General features: G+C 44.5%; 1 protein-coding gene across 11 annotated transcripts in view; it reads right to left on the bottom strand.

Moving 5' to 3' along the window:
- The window catches only part of PUM2 (pumilio RNA binding family member 2), a 112,575-nt gene that overhangs the window by 72,646 nt on the left and 13,879 nt on the right, over positions 1-26,050 (bottom strand). For 10 of the 11 annotated variants that reach the window (XM_090031701.1, XM_090031653.1, XM_090031696.1 and 7 more), the window contains one exon: positions 1,300-1,368. In XM_090031701.1, the coding sequence (XP_089887827.1) occupies positions 1,300-1,350 (51 nt within the window). In that variant the 5' untranslated portion in view covers positions 1,351-1,368. Of the gene's footprint in view, positions 1-1,299; positions 1,369-17,274; positions 17,356-26,050 lie in introns of those variants that run through there. The other variant, XM_090031704.1, reaches the window with a different exon arrangement.

Genomic DNA, 26,050 nt, shown 5'->3' with positions numbered 1-26,050 from the left:
AGAAAAACAGACTTTTTATACCTATTGCTAAGAGAGCTTCCCAACAAGAATTGTAACAGCTTATTTAAAGTCTTTCATTCCAAACATTAATGTACTTTGTTTGATCAAAGATATTTCAAATTCTCTGACAGTGCACCTCCTTCAGGACAATTTGTTCCTCTGCACCCGTAAGTACTTTTAACCATGGCTGCCTCCAGAAGCAGTGTCTCTACAGGCATAATAAATATCCTTATTTTCTTATACTCTAGCTCAAAAAAGCCAAAACAAAAACAAACAAAAAACCCCAACCTTTCATGCCTCCTAGTTTCATAGGCTTATTGTACAGAACCATATAGAAGTAGGACTGGAAGGGACCTCTGGACATCATCTAGTCCAAGCCCTGCTCAAGACAGATTCAACCCTATCCAAACTATCCCATACAAGTCCTTATCTACCCTATTCCTAAAATGAGAAGATTAAGCCTGTAGCCTAACTACAAGCACCTTAACATGTCACAGGTAAAGGAAGGGTACAAAGGTTATCAGATTTCTGTTGCTGCTAGGGCTGTTAAAAAGTACTCAAAAGATTTAAAAAGAGGGTCAGGGATTCTAATATTATAAAACCCTAAGTCTGACGGTCTGTAACACTTTATTTCCACACTGACTGGAGGACAAACAGCCAGAGTGCAAAGAACCGTACTGACAGAAGGCAACCTGCCGTCATGATGGTGGGGACACAGGGGATGGAGTCGGGGGCAAGGCCAGCGCAGTTAGCCTCCCCCTCTCCCCCTGCTCCCTGGAGGCAGCAGCAACAGAGTGGACAGAAGGGGGGGTGTGAGGCCAGCAAGTAATGCGGGGTGGTAGGCGGGGCTCTGTCCCCATGCTCCACCCCTACCCCGGTCATTCTTGCTGGGCAATCAGCTAGTAACAGGTATAATAACCACTCAGTCTGACATGAATACAGGGGACCCATCTAAGAAAAGGGCTTCAATTGTTAAAAGCAGCAGGGATTTTCTTCACACACATACTTCAAGTAAAAAACCTAGCATATTAGCTCAATTTTTAAGTCTATCAATTGACAAACCCAAGGTATGACAACATGGTAACCCTGTTCACGAACCCCCATTATAAGACACTGCTGTTGATGTTGATTATCTCCACCATAGATAACATAAAGGAAACTTCTAGATGATGAAAAAATGGGCTGTATCAAATAAACTCTTTGTTAAACAAATTATAAGTCATGTTATAGATATCTTCCTCAATTTTATTAGAACTCCTAATCCTCCAATAGGTTTTTTAGCCACCTAAAAATATTTACCTCTCCCATTCCCCGAGATTCTAGTGCAAGAGCTTGAAACTCATGATTCATCTCATCCACAGATCGAACCTGAAGAAAGAAAATAATGCAAATTAGCAGTGCATTATATAGAAAACTACATCTACAATAAAATACATATACCCCAGGTAATTGTACTGTTTGTTCAAAATAACTTCTGAAATGCACATAATTTACTGCTCAATCTACATCAAATGCCACACCATTGATTTGGTGAGCAAATCTAGTTTTTAAAAAGTTACAATTAGTTCTTTAATGAATCATTCTTACAAAATAACACAAAAAGAAATTTTAGGGACAAATACATCTAGATCTAAGTTTAATATTTTTGATACACATCAAACAATCTGCAATAAATACAAACTAGTGAAACTGATTTTGTGCATGCATATAACTTGGAATGGAAATGATTTGTTGCACACAATGTTACTGAACACACTAAGCAGACAAAAGTAAGAAGAGCTCATGACAGAGTCAGTATAAGCTAACAGTAAAGTGCTACTGTTGAGCTATAAGTAATAGCCATGAGCGTTCAGATTTCCTCTTTTCTAAATCATACGGAGAGTCCTTTTGCCATTAAAACAAACATAAGACATTTCTATAATGAATGCTAAACGTGTTGCTTCAAATGACAAATTTCCAAGGTCTCAGGGCATCACAGTATCCTTTCCCCCCACCTTTTCAGAGACCCAAGAAAGGGCTTCTATGATACCCCAAAGCTTAAGTCCATCTAAACCATGCAATTGCTCCAATAACCCACAAAAAATATTGCCTTTCGCATATTCCCTGGACCATCATCACTACAGCATCACTTCAACACTACCAATCTACAGGCTATGATTCCCGTCTTCCTTTTTTTACCACACATGCTCACACCCCAACTATATTTGAGTGTCCCCCCAACCCACTTTATAAAATAACCTTCAAAAGGAACTTACAAAATGTTAGAAGAATGACAACACTAGGAGCTGACAGTTGGGTAGTTTTCAAAGTTACAATATAATGAGGGACAGCAATTACATCACTTAGAAATACTATTGTACCCAAAATTTCAAAGAAAGCTGAAGACGCAAACTGCTTTCCTTTGACGGATGCTGAAGACTTTGCTTCATTTGGAAAGTTGTAGACATACATGCTGTCAGACGTACTACTGCACACAGGTGGAATTTGTATAGCCTAATGTTTATATAACAAAATTAATTCAGTTTTCATCCATCTAGAATTTGTTAGTCCATAATCAGAGTTATGAAACAGGAGAATGTACCCAGGAGAATGTACTCAAAATACCCCAAATTCCATGTTATAGTTAGGGATCTACCTAAATCATGCTACAAGTGACTTGTGCAACGGCCGCTTTAATTGTGCTCTTTTTGCCACAAATTCTCCCACTACCCCGATTGGTGATGAGGCCCTGGCAGCCCTGCTGCTTGCTCCTGATTGGCCAGAAGACAAAAAACAGTTTGAAATATGCCTGTTTTTGCTTCCTGCCACTGATTGGCCAAGGGGCCCCAGTGTTTGCTGCTGATTGGCTAGGAGCCAAAAAACAGGACATATTTAAAACTGTTATCTGCCTACTGACCAATCAGGAGTGAGCAGCGAAGCCGCCAGGATACCTCAGCCAATCAGTGGGGGGGGGGGGGGCCAGGGGAAGACGGGGTGGGGAAAAGGAAGCCAATGGTGAAAAGAGCCAGATTAAAGGAGTTGCTATGCACTTCCAGTTAGATCCCCAATTACAGTTCAGAAGTCAAGTTAAAGACATTTAGCAAATATGCTTATTACCAACTTTTTGACGTATCTGCAGTTTTATTACTACACAAATATAACGGTTTTTTTTTTGCAGAAAACACCACTGAATTGAGCATTTTGACTTTAAGAAGCATGGTAAATTTCTTGACAATCATTCTTTTTTCATTACTAAATTTCAGTACTCTATTAAGATGTTACTACCATGCACAATAAGCCATCAGCCATTCAGTCTTACAGTCTGAATGTGTATAATTTTACAGAAGAAATTGTTTAACTTTGGGGGAAAAAAAACACCACTTTCCTCAGAACTGGAAACTTAATCGTTTAACTCATTTTGTGAACAGCAGAATGGGAACATTTTGCCATTTCAAAATTGCCACTTTATTCTGCTACACTGTAAACTTAAAATAGCATATTTATACATGACTTACACAAAGAAACTGGGAAAAGATCCAAAATCTTTGCCTGCACGGAAGCTGTGGGGGTAGAGTGGGGAGGGGCAAAGAAGTTTTTGAAGAACAAGTGAATTTTGCTGGTAACAGGTAATACACACATCTCAGGACTGAGCTAACTTATACAGATGTATATAGGATTCTAGCACCATTTAATTATCCACAACATTGTAATTTAATATAGCAAATCAAACAGGTATTTGTAGGAAGAGTTTCTTTAATCTTTAAAACCATGGTTTTGTTCAATTAGTATTTTTTGGAAAAGATTTCTAAGAAATGTGTGTTAATCTACATTCAACAACATATTATGAAAGAAGTCACTGTCTTACAACACTAGCTACATCTGGAAATCGTAAGTGATAAAATAAAACTTTTTTTGTAGTTTGGGGTGCTACAAACACTAAAGTGTTAGCACCAAGGATAGAAGCATGGGCCACTCTAAAAGATGAATGCACCTTAAAACATTCACATAGTCCTCCATCCCTACAAAAGAGATGTCTCCAACATGAGAGTAATTACATAAATTACTCTTCTGGGTATTAAACAAATCAATCTCAACCCTGAGTAAGGAGCTAGAATTCTGGTATTATAAAAGCCTAAGTCTGTCTGTCTGTAACACTTTATTTGCGCTCTGACTGACTGACTGACAACCAACCAACCAGAGTGCAAAGAAGCATTCAGACAGGTTGCCGTGCGCCGCTATGATGGTGGGGACACAGGGGAAGGAACAGCATTCTGTTCTGCTCCCTGGAGGTGGAGGCAACAGAAATGGAGCAAAATGGAGCAGACAGACTGAGTGGAGGGAGAGGGCAAGGCCCCCCGTCGCCCTGCTCCCTGCAGGTGGCGACCATGGAGCGGGGACAGGGGCAAAGGCACCAGAGTTGGCCTCACCCTTCGCCACTTGCTCCCTTGAGGTGACTGTAGCAGTGGCACAGGGGGAGAGAGGGGTCAGGATGCCACAGGGGGGTGAACCCACTGGTGCTGGCCACAGGCTGCCCCTCCCCACTTCCGTCATTGCTGCCTGCAGGGTCAACGCAGCAACAGTGGGGGAAGAAGCCTGACGCAGGTTGGGGGGAGGAGTGGGCACACTGGGGAGAGGCAAGAAGTGGGTCCCAGCCCGACACAGAGGCAGGGGCTAAGGGGATTGAGCTCAAGTGGGGGAAGAAGCTGGACTGCCACAGTGATGGGACATGGCAGCAGCAGGGGGAAGGAAGGAACAAGCCTCCTCCCCCACTCGGGCCTGGGCCCACTCCTCCCCCTGCATCAGCCCTGAGCCTGCTCCTCCCATCCCCCTGCTGCTGCCGGGTGGGCCCGGGGCCCACTGCTAACAGCACCCTGGCTTCTCCCCACCCTCGGGCCCCGGCCCACTCCTCCCCTCCCCTCCTCCTGCCACAGGAAGGGGTGGAGTGGGCCCAGACCCCAAGCAGCAGGAGGGAAGGGGGAATGGCCCCAGACTGGGGGAAGGCATGGGGTTCCATCCCCACTCACCCTTCCTTCGCCACCCCCCCCATCATTCTTTCATTCTTGATGGACAATTGTCTAATTTCCTATAAAAGCTGTTAGCATAACTTGCATGTCATACTAGGGGTACACTGGTATTCATTTTTTTGGCTGATACTAATGGCTGATTATTAGCCAACCATATCAGCCACCAGCCACAGCAGCGCTGAAAAGGGGAGCTACACAGACGACGGCTATGGGGAATTTGAGTAGGTTTAGACTAGACATCACACTACTTCACAGTCAGGGTGGCTAGGATCTGGAACCAACTTCCAAGGGAAGCGGTGCTGGCTCCCACCCTGGGGGTCTTTAAGAGGAGGCTTGATGCCTACCTGGCTGGAGTCATTTGAGTCCAGTTTTTTCTCCTGCCCAGGCAGGGGGTCAGACTTGAAGATCCTCAAGGTCCCTTCCGACCCGACTTCTATGATTCTATGTAATGCTGCATGAATGTGCACAGCTGCAACATGCACACAGCCAGGAATGCAGCCCAGCAGCTTGGAGAGCAGCGTTCATTTAGTAAGCCGGGGGGGGGGGGCATGAGGCCCTCACAGTGAGGGAGGGAGTGGGACAGGGCAGGCACTAACCAGCTGGGGCGGGGCATGAGACCAGAGCCATGGGTGACTTGTCTGTTGGGGGGGAGCAGCTTCCCACCATTGTAGGCACCTCCAGGGCAGGCATAAGGGGCATGTACCCCCTGGATTTGCACCCCCCCCCAGCCTTACCAGATGAATGCTGCTCTCCAAGCTGCTGGACTGCATTCCTGGCTGCGTACATGTTGCAGCTGTGCACATTCATGCAGCATTTCATAGAATCATAGAAGTAGGGTCAGAAGGGACCTTGAGGATCTTCAAGTCCGACCCCCCACCTGGTCGGGAGAAAAACTGGGCTCAAATGACTCCAGCCAGGTAGGCATCAAGCCTCTTCTTAAAGATCCCCACAGTAGAAGCCAGCACCACTTCCCTTGGAAGTTGGTTCCAGCTCCTAGCCACCCGAAATGTGAAGTAGTTCTTGCAGATGTCTAATCTACTCGCCAATAATGTGTGTCCATTGTTCCTTGTCATGCCAGGGGGCTCTAGGGGAAACAGTGTCTCTCCCAAACTCTTCTGGTCCCCCCTAGTGAGTTTATAGACAGTCACCAGGTCCCCCCTCAGCCTTCTCTCGTGAAGCCTGAACAGGTTTACGTCCCGCAGTCTTTCACTGTAGGGTCTGCCCTGTTGTCCCCGGATCATGCGGGTGGCCCTCCTCTGGACCCTCTCAATGTTGTCCACATGCCTCTTGAAATGGGGTGCACAGAACTGGACGCAGTACTCCAGCTGTGGCCTGACCCGCGTCACACAGAGGGGGAGGATCACCTCCCTGGCTTTACCTGAGATGCACCTGTGGATGCACGACAAGGTGCGGTTAGCCCTGCCAACCGTGACCTCGCATTGTCGGCCCACGTTCATCTTGGAGTCAGTAATGACTTCAAGATCCCTTTCTGCCTCCGTGCTCTCAAGAAGGGAGTTTCCCATTCCATAAGTGTGCTGCTGGTTTCTACTGCCTAAGTGCAGCACCCTGCACTTGTCAGTATTGAAACGCATCCTGTTTATGTTAGCCCACCCCTGTAACCTATCCAGATCTTGCTGCAGTCTTTCCCTCACTACTAGCGTGCTCACCTCACCCCAAATTTTAGTATAATCAGCAAATTTAAACAGGTTGCATTTCACTCCGTTGTCCAAATCGCTGATGAAGAAATTGAACAGTGCAGGCCCAAGGACCGAGCCCTGGCGGACTCTGCTGCCCACTTCCCCCCAGGCTGAATGACCCATCCACCACCACCCTCTGAGTACGACCCTTGAGTCAATCTGCAATCCATCTGACTGTGTAGGCATCTATGCCACAGTCGCCTAGTTTTTTAATGAGGATGGGGTGGGAGACGGTGTCAAAGGCCTTGCTGAAGCCTAGAAAGACTACGTCCACAGCGACACCTGCATCCATTGCCTTTGTGAGCTGATCATAAAAGGCAATCAGGTTGGTCTGACATGACCTGCACCTAATGAAACCATGCTGGTTGCCCTTGAGCATCATCCCTGAAGCCGGCTCATTGCAGATGTGCTCCATGAGGATCTTCTCAAAGAGTTTCCCTAGGACTGAGGTAAGACTGACGGGCCTATAGTTGCCCGGGTCCTCTCTCTTCCCTTTTTTGAAGATGGGGACCACTTTAGCTATCTTCCAGTCATCTGGCACCTGGCCCAAGCACCACGAGTGCTCATAAAGCCGTGCCAAGGGCCCTGCAATAACCCCAGCTAGCTCCCTCAACACCCTGGGGTGGAGAACATCTGGACCCGCTGACTTGAACATGTCAATATTATTTATCGCTGACTACCGATATTTATCACTGACATTATCAGCTTCATTGGCCCAAAAAAGCCGATTGCTAATAAATGTCAATTTTCTTTTTATTGGTGCCAATTCGATATGGACTAACATAGCAGTGCACCTCTGTGTCATACTATAGTTCATTTTGCTCATCCACACTGTGCTCATGAGCATGCAATTTAAATCATTACTAGGTTTATGACCAGTGATGGGTATTAAAAAATTATGAACCATTACCAAAATGGAGAGTCTTCACTTATGTTCCCATAAGAAAAAGCAGTGTACAAGAAGTTGCCGCAGCATTACAGGTAACACTGATACCTATAACAGATGCACCTTCCTCAATGTTACTTCTAATTTGCTACTATTCTGCCTATCATATTCCTTTTTCTAACACTGTATTACAAGTCACCTTATGGAAATCCACAGAATCAAAAGGAAAAATGCTGGTTCTAATCACATAAATAGACAAGGTTTGAACTTTAATATTTTTTTTTCCTGATCTGGGGGACAGCATTTAACTTCATTCTAACTGAGTAAGTACTTACCTTCTGTCATCATTTACAAATTAAATTAAATAAACTTCATATTTATTTTGCATTTGGTCTCATTGGGCTAACATTCTTCACATAAATTTTTCACTGAAACTTGAAATTAACACGGACGTTGTGGTTATTACTTAGTTTTTCACATTTACAACAGCATATGGAACTGAGTCCATTAAAAAGACAAAAAAAACCTTGTTAATGATCAATAATTCAAAAACAATATCTAGCTCAGTTTAAAATACAAAAAACAAGGAGTTTACTTTACAAGCTTGTCAAAGTGGGACAAACTCCCCCACACACAAAAAGGTGGCCAATATTTTTCCAAGAGTAAGGACCATTGTGTAACCCTCTTTAACAAATGACGTAAGATTTCAGTGGTCAGTATTGCTTTTCTTTAGAAAAATATGCCCTCTGGTCCATCACATCTGCCTTTAAACATCTCTCCCAACACGTCTTCACCAACTATTCTCTTTTCTTAGCCCTCTGAACACTTTTGCCAAAAGATGCTAGCACCAGCCCTAGTTTTTAATACTGATATTTTCCAGCTGTCAAAAGCTCACATGGCTTGATGTCTCACTGTGATGAGGTATTGAACAGGACTCTCCAGGGGGCCATCCTGGGATCCATATTGCTTAATAGCTTCATTAATGATCAGGATGATGGGACTGAGCACATACTTAGCAAATTTGCAGGTGACCCCAAGATGGGTGGAGTTGCAGACACTCTAGAGGGTAGTCCTGAGATTCAGAATGACCTTGATAACTTAGAATCCAAAACGCAATCAAATAAAATTAAACAAAGGAAAAACATCCTGCACTAAGGATGGAACAGTGACCTTCACAAATAGACTGGGAATGATTGACTACGCTGCAGTACTGCAGAAAAGGATCTGAAGATTACAGTAGACTATAAACTGAATATAAGGCAACAGCTTGCTGTTGTTGAAAAAGGCCAACAGTACACTGGGCTGCATTAACAAGAGCATCATTTACAAAGCAGGGAAAATCATTCTTCCACTCTATGCCAGCTGTGTCCAATTTTGAGCACTTCAAGATATGGATAAATCAGAAAGCGTTCAATGGAGAGCACCAGAAATTATGAGAAGCCTGGAAAATATGACTTATGTGGAAAGGTTGAAAGACCTGAGATTTAGTCTGGAGAAGGTGATGACTGAGAGGGGATTTGAAAATAATCTTTAAATACCTGAAGAATGATTACAAAGAGGATGGAGATAAACTACCGTCTCTTGTGGCCAAGGAACAACTATTTTAAATTGCAGCAAAAGAAGTTTTGGTTGGATATTAGGAAGAATGTCCGCACTATGAGGGTGTTTTAACATTAAAATAGTTGAAACAGGCTACCCAAAGAGGTTGACTGAGATGGCTTAGTCAGGGTTGATCCTTACTTGATCAGGGGGTAGACTAAATGATCTCTGGAGGTCCCTTCCACCCCTACTTATCTGTAATTACTTCCTCATCTCTAATGTACATCACAGGATCTCAAGAGAAAGACATAAATTATTCTAAATACCCATGCAAATTTCTCAGCAAGTACCAGTATTTTCAATAAGCTAACAAACATGAAGACAAATTTCTCTCTCGTCTCTGCAAAGCTCAGGTTCAAAGTCTGACTTCCACTACATTACTACTATCCAAAGTCTACACCAGTGGTTTTCAACTTGTGGTCTGTGAATCACTGGGGGTCTGCAGACTATGTCTAATGGGTCCATGGAAGATGACTATGATCAATCAAAGGTATGTGAATACCCACACTTATCATTCAAAGGGGTCTTTCCCCTCCATTCAAAAATTTTTACGGGTCCACAAATGAAAAAAAGTTGAAAACCACTGGTCTAGATCAATGGTTCTTAACCACAGAGCTGAGATCCTTTCAGGGGTACCAAGGCAACCAGATGCAACTGCCCTGTGCACAGCTAGATAAGTCTAAAGCAGGAGGGCATGCCTACTCTTCTTGCAGCCCTTTCACATCAATGCAAGACAGCTTCCCCGCTGCTTCTGGAAACAGTGAGGGGGAGTCTGGAGTAGGACAGGCTACAAAAAATTCCTGGTCCAGAACTCTCACCCCACACTCCTGCCCAGAAACAGAGGGGAGCTGGAATGGGAAGGGCTGCAGCAAGAGCAAGAATGCCTGCCTGCTTTAAGCTTATCTGGGTGTGCACTGAGGTACACAGTGCAGTCCCAGTTAAGAATCACTGGGGTAAGCAGAGGCAGCACTACAGGGGTGCTGCCAAATTCAAAACAAGTTCCATAGGACTACACTGAATTTAAAAGGGTCTAGATCTAAAAGAGACTTTGATCAACATCTAAAAGAGACTTTGATCAACACTGCAAGGACAGTGTCTAACAGGCCACATAGTACAAATGACAACCCTGTAGTGCTTCGTAGATGCTTTGGAGCACTTGTGCTTTAGCCCTTAACACTTGGAGGGGTAGGAATTTTATCTTTTTTCCACGGAACAGAAAATTTGAAATTTTAACAGGAGACAAGTCAGTAGCATTGTAGTCAGGAAAATCAGACTATACATTAAGATGAATGACATAGCCTTCTCTCAAACCTAGCATCCACCCTACAGCCAAAAAGTCACTGCTGTTATGTTGGATTTCTGTATTTAGTAAAGATAGGACTGACTGTAGGTGTATTACATTATTAACAGAGTAGAGCAAAGGTATCAAACTCATCCAGCTCTGTGAGCCATATGAGGGTCACAAAGTACTTTTCCAAACTGGAGGTACTCTAATCCCTTTGCCAACAGAGCAGTATTGGTCATGTGTGTGACAAGGTGGAACCTAGCACCACTGCAGTCCTACCACCAACTCCCTGCTTTGCCCATGAGTGCACAGCTCTGCTAGAAGGGGCTTTCTGCCAGCAGTCTCTGCTGCTCAGTAACTTGATGCAACTCTGGTGACAGGAAAAACTCTTTCTGCTGGAATTAAAACACCACTGCTATTCTTATAGCACTACCAGTCTTCCTGAGTGCAAATATAGCTTAAGATTTACCTAGTTTATGTTGCTGAGTAAAGGTCAGCTGGGTGTACTTCTTGGCAAAAAGAACAATTCACCAGCTGAAAGGGTAATAAAATGATAGTATTTAAAATCATAACTACCTTGAGCACCTGAATTATATTTAGCAATCCAAAAGGTATAAATTACCCACATACAAATTTAGTGCAGCACCTAAACAAAACGAGGCACTGGAATTATTACCACTTCCTTTAGCTGGATGCATATTTTTATACACATTACAAAAAATGGGACAGTGAAAGCTTCCTACCAAACTGCCTAATAAAATGTGTTTCTAGTGAAACACTGGGCACATACAATTATGGTTTTCCTAGAAGACAGTGAACACTGCAACATTCTCTGTGCAGTATGTATAATTTATGGCTTTACATCAATCGCAGTCAGATTTGCAAAGGGGATGGTTACATAGTGGCTTGGAACAGAGGCAGAGCAGATGAGCTACATCCCCTGCAGAGATTGACAATCAATTTATGAACTCAAACATACCAAGGTGTATGGCTGTAGTGTCAAAGGCCTACTTTGTCACACGTTACTGCTTCTGTAAACATTCAGCATATAAAAAACCACATGAAAAAAACTGAAGTTGGAAACTCAAAACTCCATCTTTTCACGAATAGTCACAATTGATTATTCCTCATTTACTGAATAACAGACTTGATACCCTGAGGTCTAAAGTCAATGGAGAGCTGTCTGAATATATTAAGCACAGTATAATGAAAAATACTCTGGAAAAAAAAATCAGGTCCTTGCATCTCAAATCAGTCACCCCAAATTAGTGAAAACGCTGAACCTTATTCTCTTGGTGCCTTATTTCCTTATATTACTACCTTCTTACTTCCCGGGGGTTGTTGAGGCTTTAAATTAAGGTTTGAGAAGTACTTCTAATATAGCAATGTGCACTGCTGAATAAATTAAGGAAATTAATCACATCTGGTTCTGAAAACTCTTTTAACAATGCACAAAAAACAAAGCATGAGACCACCCACTGAACAAGGGAAGAATAAAATACTTGATAGCTTGCTCATTAGGTGAGCATTGTCCAATCTGTGTACCAAATGAGGCAGAAATCATTGGGGGGAAAAAAAACATAGGCGATTATATAATTTACCATTGAATCATAGTACACACATACAAGAGGGCAACTTGAGGATTTACAGGCAACTTTAATTTTGGCATTTCCTAATTCTGAACAACTGAGTGCCTGACCTTGCAATCTTAATAAATAAGGTCTGTGTGTGTGCGAACACAAGATCCTAGGTTTCTTAAAATGAAAACCATGAAAAAAATCTACTAGATAGAGCTCATCAGTGGGACTGGAGTCTTTAGATGCATCACAAAGACTTTTGCCACTTGAGCTCACAGAGAGCAACAGTAAACTCCTGCGTGGACCAGTGGTAGAGGGGAAAGGCAACTGGTTTCACAGCAAAACAGCAAGACTCAGAACACTACATTTCATATTTGAGACTCTGCATAGAGATGTATTTCAACAGATAAACTCATACAAACCTGACCCTTCCTGTCCCATCTTGTCCCTGTTCCAGGTTTTTCATCCTAATCCCAGTACCACCGTTACTCCATCCATTCCCACATCCCTTGCCATGTCCTACCCCAAACTACAAAGCCCTTTTCCTGGTCCCTTCAACTATGCCTCCTCCCAAGCAAATTAGTCTTTTAACCAGTCTGCATTCAAATCAGATAGTTTCTTCCTACTTGTGGCCTGGGCATGGCAGGGATCACTGAGGGGACAGAAAACTGGCTCCTTGCTCTCAGTTCAAATGCTTGGCCACACCCCAATTTAGAGCAGTTAGATATCATCTCTGGCTGTGAACAGAGGTCTCATTTGGGAGACCAGCGAAGAGCCCCAATTGTCCCTAGGTTTGACTATGCTATGCTTGTTTTGACCTGCATCATCTACACATCACCCTTCTGATTTGCACTGATGTTCCTTTGCTAGCAGGTGGCAGTGACAGCTCACAACTTGGCTGGCTTGCCCCCAAAATGACACACACAGTCATATCCTGGGAAAATGCACTGGCACACTGCATCCCACATACTTCAGAGGAACTTGAAGCAGGATAGTGGGCGTGTGCATCTCTAGGATCCCAGGACAAAATGAGATGGGACAAATGAGACCCTTATTTACAGCTTCTGTAGCTATGGGACAGGGAAAACACATAGGGATAATGCAGATATAGTCTGGTTAGACATAAGCGTGCTATGTGACAGAGTCTTCCAAGTTTCTATTAAACATATCCAAACTACTTTTTCAAAAGCTTACAATCAGCTATGTATTGAGCAGTTTCTCACAGCAATGGCAGAAAACATCTTCCCAAAAGCATCTACCAAACTAAAAAGCCCTACTCTTCAAAAAGAGAGCCATAAGAACTTTACAACATAGACAAAAACACTGGCTGAAATAGCTGAAGCAAAGTAGATTTGCACCTTACAGACAAACTAAAACAGAGCTGCATAATATAAGCTTTCACAAACCCAAGCTCATTTCATCAGGTGCTGTGAAAGGACATGCACAGAGCAGTGTACCAAATGGTAAGGGACCTGAATACAAAAGACATGGAAGGGGGAGGAAGAGGGGAGAGTGGAAGCACTGCTGGCAGAGGCAAACAAACAATAAACCAAATAAATAAAAGAAATAACCAAACCACTTTGGCAGACATCTTCCAAAACAATTCAGTGTTAAATTTCAGCCAAAACAAATGAAGTCTGGCAAACTACTAGCTTTGCCTAAACAGATTATGATTTGTTATAAAAATTTGTTGTAAAACATGTTTTTAAGAACACCAGAATTCATTTTTGTTTGATTTAAAGCCATCAGTTGTGTCAGCATATTACAGGGAACATGTACACAAAGCAAGCATATATCCTACACGACATAAACCTAGCTGGCTTTTCAATTTCAGATCTTTATCTTGTTAGAGAACATCCACAAAGGAAAGTGCAGAACAAGATACAGCAAGGCCATGTGACAAACATGAGGCTCAATAGTTTGAGGCCACAGTATTTATCAAATACCTAAATATTTGAAGGACAAAATAACACTACAGAATCTTGTGTACTGGAGTTTCAGAAACAAGGCCAGAAAACGTCATTACTGATGAATGGACAGGTATTTTACACACAAAAACTTATAAATTGTCTGCTTTTTCTTTTAGAGTTCATAGCTGTTCCACTTATAGTAAACTGAAATATATATATGGGCATTAGAAAGAAGTGCCCTAATGCAGTTATGAATGATCCAAATTTATTTGTACATATATGTAAACACGGTGCATTGCCACAAGTATGAAAAAAGTGTGTGCTTTGAAGATCAGTACATGAAAACATACCGTGAGTCTCAGATACTTTTATTCTAGACCTGGGAAGGATTAATTCCAGAAAGTCAAAATGTAATTTGATACTAAAACAGGCTATGTAATTTTTTTTGGTCAGCATCATCATGATTAAGATTCCTCCTGCTTCCTACTCCAAGTAAGTAGGGTAGCAGTTATTAAACATTCCCAATGCAATTTCCCCACAGTAATCAAGACTTTTTACCTTCAGTTTGTAGTCAGTCAGTTGGAAATTCTAGTCTAATAGATTTGTATGTTTAAAGATAGAAGTGAATTTGAAATGGTTTCAGATATGCTCCCTGCCAATTTTTGTTTTTGTGATTTTATAACTAGTTTCTATTCTCAGCCCCTTACCCACACACTAAGAAAAAACATACCTTACTGAATACTGTGCAAGTACCTAATGGAAACATTTCCCCACCTCCCCTCAACATGGAAAGCATCTATTTAGGACAGGGGTGGGCAAAACATGGCACACAGGCCAGATTTGGCCTTCCAACTAATTGGATCCAGACAGCAAAAGTCATCTGCTTCCTCCCTGCCCAAAGCAACATAACAGGTTCAGAAGCAGGAAGAGGAGTTGCTCCTGGAGGCAAGGGGAGCTGAGCAGCACCTGAATGGCTGCAGTCACACCAGGAGAAGCCCCACCGGTAAACTGTGCACGCTGGCCAAGGCCCAGCTAGTGGACTCAGGCAGGAGTACAATGTGGGCTACCTCAGGTGGGAGTGGGCACAGCTTGTATCCAAGAGGAGCACCAAGGGGGCAGCCGCAGACTGCACTGCCTGGGCAAACTCTGCTACATGCGCTTCCTGTGCCCTGCCCCCACCCTGGCCAGCTCCCAAGACCTAGCACACAAGTATCCCTCCTTCCCCTCTTGAGCCTCCTAATTTTCCAATCACATAGCAGAGGTATGCAGGGGAAGGATTGCAGCTCTGCCCCAGCCATGCAAGCCTGGAGTTTCCATGGAAACCAGCCAGGAGCCATGTGGGCAGGCTGTACAGCCATGAAGATGGGGTGCTGCATCTGGGATCTCGGGTTGGCAACAGTGCAGGACCAGGGTCTGGGGCAGAGCCGTGATCCCTGAATGCCCCTGCCTGCAGAACGTGCACCCATCAAAGAGGCACGCGGGCAGATGGTGTCACTGTCTTGTGATCCCAGCCTGGCCCATCTGTTCTGCTCCGAAAAATCACTACCTGCTCACCCACAGCTCCATCCCATATAGGGAGTTTGCTGAGTTGCTGTGCGTGGCAGGCAAGCGGATGTGGGTTGCCGACCCTGTCCGCAACAGCTAATCAAAACTCCCTATGTAAACTACCGACCCAAATAACTGCCTACCCCTGATTTAGAACACATCCAAATCTCATTTTCTCCAGCTTTTAGTCTTTGCTCCTTACACGCTGTTCTTTTCATGAAGTTACTCATTTGTTAGCATCTTTCCATAAATAAGCCATAAAAGAACAAGAAAATATACAGTAAAAGCTGTGTTATCCAGCACTGTATCATCCAGTATGCTCCATTAACCAGCATCTGTCATAGACAACATCTGTTGTTACGATCACGGGTCTCCAGTTTTGTCAAGTCCCACTTCTTCCTTGAGGACCATGGCCTGGGCCAAGCAGCCTGCATGGGGCGTCCCTATGTCCCCCAGCATACTAACGTCAAGGAGTGAAAACTCTGAATCAAAGATGCCTCCAACCTGCAGGAGATAAGCTCTCAGATAACCAGCATATTTGATTAACTGACACCCCACCATTCCCCATGGATGCCAGATAACACAGCTTTTACTTTATTCCCTATGACACAACAGGCTTAGAACTGACACAGAATTAAAGTGCCATTTTTTTTACTACTCAATTCAAAGTTTTATCATGATCTTTTTAATACACGGTTATTTACCAAACCTTTTAAACGTAATTTTGCACACAACGTATGCACACAAAAGGTACTTAAAAAATTATTTAAAAGTAACAGTTATAAAACTGTTTCTTTAAATTACTTTGCAATTTATAATTGAGGTTTGGGATCATTTTCTCACTACAAATGGCTAAATTTCATTGTGTTAAGTAAAATACGAGAGAAAATAACAAACAGTTGTTTTAAGGCCCAGTTCTCATTTTACATCAGTGTTAAGTCATCATTTATCAGGTATTCATTTATAACTAGTATGGTTGATTCCACCTTAGTCTCCCAATAGTTTAAGCCACTTAGAACACCCACAGACTGGCATTTAAATTGTACAGGCGGTACTAGCCATTCAACAAATTCCACCGGTTTCAATATGAAAGATGTGGCTTATGCCAACTTAAGCATGCCTGCTGTTCATAGGTGAATAGCCTACACCCCTTGCGCTGTGCTCAGCCTCTGCATAGTGGTTCACACTTTATTAAGGCTCCTTAGGTTATCACTCAATGTCTCTTCTGTAAAGACAATCTTGAAATTGACAGGACATCATCAGTTTCATTAACTGCTCATATCTATCCCCACCTCTTAGTCAAGTTTCTGATTGTCAAATAAGGCTGCTATATGCTCGCATATATTACTGGGGTATTCAGTACCATAGTAGTAATTAACTGGTCTCCTTCATTCACTTCTTCTATTGGTGGCCTGGTCTCACCGGATGCATGTATAAAAAAAAGAGTTCCTGCCTTTGAGAGAAACTAAGCACGACAATTACATCAAACATAAAAACTAATTCTAAGCTCTTGTAAAAAAAGTCTTGGGCAAACAGCATCTTACAGACAATCTATCCCATAACTGATCCTTTATGAACTCTACTTATTGTTTCATTTTACATCAACACGTAATCCACAGGTTCCCAAACTTTTCCTTATTGTGTACCACCTTGCACATTTACCAGCTGCCCACATACCCCTACCAGCATATGGTTTTTGTTTTAACCCCTTAAATGCCAATTATTATTATTATGAAAATTAAATCCACTACTACACAATTTCTCCCACCTACCTCCCAGAGATGTCTTGCATAACGCCAGGGGGGTATGTGTATCACAGTTTGGGAACCCCTGATGTAGCCAATATCAATATATTTTACTGTGGAACTCTTGAACTCTGAGTAAAAAATACAAGGATGGAAAACAGGCTGAAAATTAGTTGAAAATTATGCAGTGGAATTTCTGTTGCTATTTAAACCATTACTTTCGTAAGCTTTGTGTGTGGACAGTTCCAGTTCCGGTACCAGCCCGAGTACTGTAAGTGAATTTCCATGAGGCTTGAAACCCCATACTTTCTTTGGGAACTGTTGGTTTAAAACAAATGCTGCTTTAAAGAAGTATTGTCTTTAAATATAAAATAAGGACGTGAAAATACCTGAATACCACCAAATATTGTACCCAAAACATAAGCTCCTCCTACAGGAGCTGTACAAAGTCATAGCAGGGTTCCATGTTAGCACTGACTGACCTCTTACTAACTCTCGAGCCAGGAGATAAAATTATGAGACAGAGTTTTTAAAAGCAGGGCTGAATTAGACAGATTAACAGGATCAAACAGAATTCTTAGGAAACAAGAGCACTGTCTTTATCTTTTGTAAACTCTAACTCAGCAGTTCCCAAACTGTGGGTTGCAACCCCAAGTGGGGTCGCAACATCAGTGGATGAGGCCTGGGGGTAGAAGGGCTATGGGCTCAGTGAGGAGCCATGCTGAGGAAATGGGGCCATAAATGGGGTCATACTGAGGAAAAGTTTGAGCAACGCTGCTCTACCTCGTGTAAAGAGGGCTTACTATTCCATGCCACTTACAGTTATAAAAGCTCTTCTCTATCTCATATTTCTTCCATATCTCTTATCTCTTCTATTATACTACCATTTACAGAATGGTGCATGCATATCCAATGGGTATGTGCTCTTAAAGAATATAACTATCTATCTATCAAAAAATTGTGAGGATGCAAAACATTGAAACATAGGTTATCATTTCCCTCTCTCGGCAACCTCTTACACAATAGTTTCCTCTTCCCTCCCTCTACCCCAGGTCTCTCAAATCCTCGCAACAGTTTTACTATAGCTAGCATGCGACAAGTGGCTAGTCAACGAAGCTCCTCTTATGGTCATCCTCAAGCAGCACATTCAATTCAATTTAAAACAGCACCACTAAGTGAGAAATCACAATTCCAGATAATTCTTTCCAGTGTGGAAACATAAAATACTAATGAGTAAAAATAACACATTAAAAAAAAGGCATTAATGGATACTCAGCTTTGCTTTTTTGTGACAGTAGGCAAAACACCAGGAGGCAGGCAAAAGAAAATAAAATCCAAATATATGCTGAATTCCTTTCCAAATAAAAGTATTACTTTTAGTTCTCCGAAACTTTATATTCTGCGCCAGTGTTTCAGAGTCTTTTAAGACTGAAGGCACTCCTCATTAGAATGAAGCAACCCCTTGTTAAGAGTCAAGGCATCCTTGGAAAAGGTTTCACTTATTTCCTGACTACAAAAAAAAATACAGCAATTCTCTTGTTGAAAGTAACTCAGACTACAACAAACGAGAGTCTGACACGATGGATTCCTATCTGAAATTTCTAAGATATGTTTGCAAATCATGCATTGGTAGGGTGACCATACATCCTGGTTTGGCTAGGACAGTCCCAGATTTCATAGTATGTCCTGGCCAGTTAGTGAAAATACAAACAAAAATCGTGGATTGACATCACCCTGCCACCCCCTCCTGAGCCGCAGCTGAAGGCAGGGTCAGACCCCTGCCCCCCTCCCAGCTGCTGGGGACCTATGTTGGGGGAGGGAGCTCCAGAATCTAGTTTGGGACTGCAGCCCCCACTATAACTAAGTGTGTTGGGAAGGGGGGAAGGAAGAACAAGCTAGAGAGGGGAAGAGAAGGAAGGAAGGGGTAAAATAAAAGAAGTGAATGGAGGGTCACAGAGGCAGTGAGCTTGGGGAAGCAGGGAAGGGGCAGGGGCAGCAATGGAAGGAGGCAGGGAGGGAGGGAGGAGTGAGTGGGGGGCTCGAGAGGCATAGGGAAGGAAACAAAGGGGAAGGAAGCTGGTTGGGAAGCGGGGGACTATAAAGGGGGTCTGTTGGAGGCTAGAGGAGGCTGCCCAGGTTCAGCCTCTTGCGGACATGATGGTCAAGCAGCTGCACAGGGCACGGTGCATGCACATGCCAATACAGCAGCCTGGATGGTCCGGAGCAGACAGACACACACGCTGCACACACACGCAGACACAGACACACACGCTGCACTTATACTTTTCCCAGACCAGGTCAACTTTCTCTCTGCTCGGCAGCAGCCTCCAGCTGAGCCCTACTCCTCCTCCAGCAGAGCCCCAGCTTCCTGCTTTCCTGGCCCCACTCACCCCATTTCCCTGCAAGCAGTCCCCACTCCCCTCACAGAGGAGGCAGAGTGGCATGATACATATGACCATGTGCCAGATTCTTTAACAATAATATGGTGACCTTATGTATAGGCGTCTGCACACCTAACAGTGCTAATATTATGTCACTTCATATCACCCTTAAAAGGATTTCATCGAACCTAGGGTATCATGGTATTCTGACTGCTCTTTAGTCAGCTTGTTATAATTTAGTTTAAAAGTTATGGTGTGTGTATTTTCTACTTTCATCCATCAAGTCAAACAGAAGTACTTCTGATTAGTGGATTAGTTTAATCTAGTAAGGTTCCTCCATTGCCCTGAAAACAGCTGCAAAAGAGGTTCTCGTCTGCCCATTTGCTGAGCTTGTCCAGGTCAGCCTGGATCACCCGCCTGTCCTCTGGCATGGATGCTTTGCCCCAAAGTTTGGTGTCATCGGCGAACTTGGCCAGTCCACTCCTGACTCCAATGTCCACACTGTTAATGAAGATGTTGAACAGTATGGGTCCCAGGACAGAGCCTTGAGGGACCCCACTGGTCACAGGGCACCACAATGAGTGACTGCCATCAATCACAACCCTCTGGGTCCGACCACGGAGCCAATTTCCCAGCCAGCAGATCGTGGTGGAGCCAAGGCCACAACTGGGCAGTTTGGCCAAGAGGTGATCATGGGATACCAGATCAAAAACTTTTTTGAAGTCAAGATATATGACATCAACCTCTTCTCCCTTGTCCAGGTGATAGGTCACCTGGTCATAGAAGGAAATGAGATTGGTCAAACAAGACCTACCCACAACAAACCCATGCTGGCTATCCCTTAGAATGTTAGCCTGGGCCAGTCTCTTTGGGCAGGGGGCTGGACTCGATTCTCCCGAGGTCCCTTCCAGCCCTAATGTCTATGAAATCTATGAAAACTATGAAAGAAAGCAGACTGTTTTGTATCAAATAAGTCCCAACTACCAACAGGCTTAGCCTTGGACATCTGGCCCAGCCCAACTATTATAATTTCTAAAACAACACCATTGTGACAATTGTTTGGCCCTGGGGTGACAGAAAGGAGGTAGGGGTGCTTAAGCCTCCCCCCCTTGCAGCTGCATGGAGTGGGGGCAGGTTGATGCTATGAAAGGTGTCACCCCCAAAAGCCAGGCTAACCCTTGCCTGGACTTATAACCACTGGAGATTTATAAGGCGAGTGAAGATCCAAAGGCCTAAATTCTGCAGTTGAAAGGGCAGGGAAGCATTAATCTGGCTCTTAGTAGTGACAGCTGACCCCTCCTCTCAGCAGCAGCATCCTAGCCCTAGCCCCAAGCCCCCCCCCCCCGAGGCTCCAGTGACATACAGCAGCTGACTGGACCACTTGTGGTATGCATATAACACAAGCTGACCATCCCCACTTTACCTTACGCCCAGTTTCATCTTGTTTCAAACCAAGGAAGAAGGGAGAAACAGGAGTTAGCTCTTGAAGGAAAGGAAATCCAACTTAAGTGCCACAACTGACAGGGCTGTGGGAGCAGAAGCAGTAGAAATAAGTAATAAGATAATGTATGACGTAAGTAGGTCCTAAGAGTTATTTAGGGCACAGTTATGCTGCCTCTGTGATGGCTCATGAAGAAACCCTCCCCCAACCACTTCTGCTCCTACTGAGGCTTTGTGACTTCCTTGGAGCGTACCCAAGTATGTGGCCAGAATCACTAAGACAATCTTGGATGTGCTCACTGGCATGTGCCCAAGGGCTCTCTTAATTGGCTACATTGCCTCATTTCTGGGATTTGGCACATAGACCAGAGGCAAGTAAGTGGGGTATGCTACATGACAGTAATCTTAGATTAGAATGGAAGTGATGTAGAAAAGCCCCTAGGTTTTAGGCACCAATCTCTAACCACCTTAACTCTGCTAGGAAACCAATGGGCAGTTACTGCAAATTAAGCACCAACATAATGAGCTTCTTCTGGTGAGGCGCTCTATTTAACAAACAAGCGATCACAAGCCATACCAGGTACAGTTTCCAAACTCAAAAACCAAACCAAAAATAATGCTACTACCCCCACTACACGCCAGACCAAACTTTGATTTCCTTTTTATACTAATTTTAAAAAGCAAGTTACGCTGCTGTTGCTACCCCCCTAATTCCTCTCTCTCCATTCAAGAAGAGTTATAAGTTAAATGAAAAATATATTAAAACAAAAGTCCAGTCTTGACTGAGCTGTTTATTGTAGCTCCTTTTGACTGTGGATGTTGGACAGATGATTTCAGCATGAGACAGCAATGGCTTCCCAGACTTCACTGGGAAAGGGAACCAAAAAATAGACAGAATATTAAATTCAATCTTTTAGCATACCCAACAGGAAAATATATTTTAAAATTTTCTTAAATTTTCCTCCAGTTCTCATAACTTACCTAAACTTGGAAAACTCTAGAAGACTTGCAGTAAAAAAAGTTTCCTAATCCATGTGTTAAGACAAAAAAAAAAAAAAAGATTTGCATACTATACAGACTTTTTCACACTAAAACCAGACCTCAAAAATTGTATTTTTCTTCACTGGAACAGAAACAAGGGAGCACAGAAGCAAACAGACCAGGGAAGGGCAAAATATGGCCTGCGGGCCAGAACCGAGGCCACTAGGCACTGTCATTCAGCCCACAGCGCCCACCAACGAATTGTGCCCCACCTAGCCATTCCACGCACAAGGGTGAGAGTGAGGTGCCCAAGTATAAGCCCCCCAACACACCTTACTGCACTTCACTCCCACCCTTGTGGGCAGAACAGCCCAGCCAGCACACAACTTCTGGGTAGGACTGCTACTGCTGCTACCAGGGACCTGCTTCACTTTCCCAGTGTCCCACTGGCTCCAGGAAGCAGGTAGGGAAGTGGTGGGAGTGGGGCAAAGCTGCAGCTGGGCAAGAACATAGAGTGTGGGGTAGTGGCAGGCACAGCCTGCACCCAGGGGGGCAGCACCAGCACAAAGCTTGGGTGGGCAGTGTCTGGGTGTGAGGGAGGGCGGGGGAAGAGTGTGGGAACCCAGTCACCACACTCTCCCCATGGCGCTCAGCCCAGTAGGCAGTGACAGCAGCAACAGCAGGCGGGGTGACCAGGGTGCCTGTGCCTAGCTCCAGTCAGCACTGCACATCACATGGAGTGCAGCCCCCACCAGGTCATCTCTGATGTGGGTACTCTCAGCCACGCGCACACTGCACCCTCACTCACACAGCACAGAAGGGAAGCCCCACACACTAGAGCTGGCTGGGACAGAGAAGGTAGACGGCTCCAGCATGTGGGGCTTCCCTCCCCTGCCACGTGAGTGCAAGGGCTGGAGGTGAACAGCGAGGAGCACCCAAGATAGAAACAGACTGGTGGGGGTTGCGCTCCTCGCCGCAATGTGTAGCAGTGGCTGGAGCCAGGCATAGGAGCCCTGAGTGCCCCCGCCGCCTGCTGCTGCACCATGGGGGGGGGCACATGGGGGGATCCCCACACCCTTGCCACCCCCCAAAACTCTGCCCCCACAAATACACAACCCCCCCAACATACCCTACAGCCCAACACACAGCCACCCCCCCACACACAGATCCCCACAATACACAAGACTAAGAATATATTTTTGAGTTATTGTGCAATTACCTCCATATACAGTAAGCAAACAAATAACAACAACATTTTTTTTAATAAAATTAAAATGTTATAGTAGGTGTTTGGTTTTAGCATATGATTTGTTTTTTTCTGGTTCTAAGATAGCAAATCCCCCTTGCAAAATGAGTATTTCCAGAGGACAAGGGAAGAGGCTTCTGGTGGCAAAGGTCAGGGTGGTATGGGGTGGGAATGCTGCTCCTAAGATGCTGACTAGGGGGCAGCGCAACTCATGCAGCCCTTGAAAGCTCAAACATCGTTAAGCAGCCCTCCACCTGAAATAAGTGCCCGCCCTCAAAATAGGCAGCGACTTGCAGCTGCCAAGGTGGCTGTCACATCTGTGGCCCTGAAAGCAGAGTCCTTTCATTTTGAGCTGCCCGACTGCAAGTGAGCTGCTGCGTGCAGTATGTAGTATCTCGATGAGGCTTGTAGAGTGTAAACACTTCATATTTACAGGAACATATATAAAAGCTATTTACACAGTAAAGAAGTAGCAGCTTGCTACTGTCCTTGCAGAAGTCTGGGGCCTGGCCTGTTATGCCCTTGCCACACCAGACTGTCTCCTGGAATGCCACACTACGTGTCCAGGAGGACTTACTCTATCAGTTGGTCACAATTCTGGAAAAAAAACTCTCTCTACAGCTGCCTTCCAAAAACAAGGTGCATGTGGAATGTGAGGAAATATGGTAGTATTGCACACTCTAGAGGATTAAGTTTTAAAGCACTAAAAAGAGCTTCAAATCTTTCCCCCAAATATTGTCAAGACATTCCTAGGTACAATCTTCAAGCATTCTGCCAAAGTATCATCACACACACGCCCCATTTCCACCTGACAACTGAATGCTAATGCCTTTTCATGGATACGAACAAAGAATGAATTACCATTCTATTTAGGAAAATAGTTTTATAACTATAATCAGAAGGAAGGTAAGAATATTCTGAATTTTATAGCATAAGTCATGGCAATCACACTATAGAAAACAGGTGTCAGTCACTAACATGGTAAAAAAAAAAAAATCTCAATTCATTTAATTATATGCAATGGAACTAACCAATGGCCAAGTCCTCCCTCCAAAGTACAAGAACTTCTTATAAGATTTGCCTGCCAATCGTATTCAGTGTTTCAGAAGGTTAAATGCCTGTGAAATTTTGTACATCTTTCCCCAACCTAAAATTTGGCCGGTCTGCTCAGATTCATAGTTTCATAGTTTCTAGGGTCGGAAGGGACCTGAGCAGATCATCTAGTCTGACCCCCTGCCATGGCAGGAAAGATTACTGGGGTCAAACGACCCCAGCAAGGTATACATCTAACTTCCTCTTAAAGACTCCCAGGTCAACTTCTCTTGGAAGGTGGTTCCAGATCCTAGCTGCCATGACCGTAAAGTAGCGCCTCCTGATATCTAGCCTGAATCTATCCTCTGCCAGCTTGTGAATGTTATTCCTAGTCACTCCTGGCAGTGCTTGGGGGAACAGGGACTTCCCTGGTGTCTGCTGATCCCCCCTGACTAGTTTGTAACAGGCCACTAGATCCCCGCTCACCCTTCTCTTGTGGATGCTGAACAGGCTGAGGTCCCGTAGCCTCTGCTCATAAGGCCTGCCCTGCTGCCCCTGATCATGCGAGCGGCCCTCCTCTGGACCCTCTCCATATTGTCCACATCCCTCTTGAAGTGCGGTGCCCAGAACTGGACACAGTACTCCAGCTGCAGCCTGACTAGTGTTGCACAGAGGGGGAGGATCACCTCCTTGGACCTGCTTGAGATGCATCTATGGATGCATGACAAGGTACGGGTTAGCCTTCCCGACTGCATCCCCACACTGCTGGCCCAGGTTCATCTTGGAGTCAATGACTCCAAGATCCTTCTCTGCCCCTGTACTGATGAGAAGGGAGTTCCCCAGCCTGTAGGTATGGTGCTGGTTCTTCCTCCCCAGGTGCATCACTTTGCACTTGTCAGTGTTGAATCCCATCCTGTTCTCATCCACCCCCACCCCGTAACCTGTCTAGGTCCGATTGCAGCCTATTCCTCCCTTCTAGCATGCCCACATCCCCCCACATCTCAGTGTTATCAGCAAATTTGGCCAGGGTGCTTTTTACCCCCTTGTCCAAGTCACTAATGAAGATGTTGAACAGTGCGGGCCCGAGGACCGAGCCCTGCAGAACCCCACTGCCCACATCCCTCCAAGTGAAAAATGACCCATCCACTACCACCCTCTGGGTGCGGTCCTCCAGCCAGATGGCGACCCTATTGACTGTGTGGGTGTCGACACATTATTACAGTCAAACAAGAAAACCTTTAAGCATTAGGTATTATTTCAAAATTCAAATTATCACTATTGTCCAGAAAACTGTTTTGATTTGGTGTAGAAAGGTGTGTGTTTGTTTATAACAAGGGGGGAAAACTCATGCCAGGCCCTGAGCCAAGTCCAGACTGCAAGGACTCTTCCCAGGCTGGATCTGTGGGGCCAGCAGCAGGACTGGATTTGGACAGCAGTACAGGGCCAGGTAACAGCAGAGATGTTTTTGGGCAGCAGTGTGGGTCTGAGGCCAGGTGGCAACATGGAGCTTTGGCCAGGCTTCAGTGCATAGCTAGAGAGAAGCTTGTAGCAACACAGAGCAGGGAGTGTATAGCAGCGCAAGGCTGCATCTGGGAAGCTGTGTGGGTCTGGAGGCATGCAAAAGTGGAGAAGCTACATTTGGGTGGCAGTGTGGAGTTTTGGGGCTGCCACTGATGACCATGTCCATCAATATCCAGGAACAGTCATTGTTGCTTTTTTCTCC

Source organism: Crocodylus siamensis, chromosome 1 (assembly GCF_052110815.1).
Source record: "Crocodylus siamensis isolate JL-2025a chromosome 1, ASM5211081v1, whole genome shotgun sequence".
Lineage (NCBI taxonomy): Eukaryota > Metazoa > Chordata > Crocodylia > Crocodylidae > Crocodylus > Crocodylus siamensis.
This window is presented reverse-complemented; position numbering and strand designations above follow the sequence as displayed.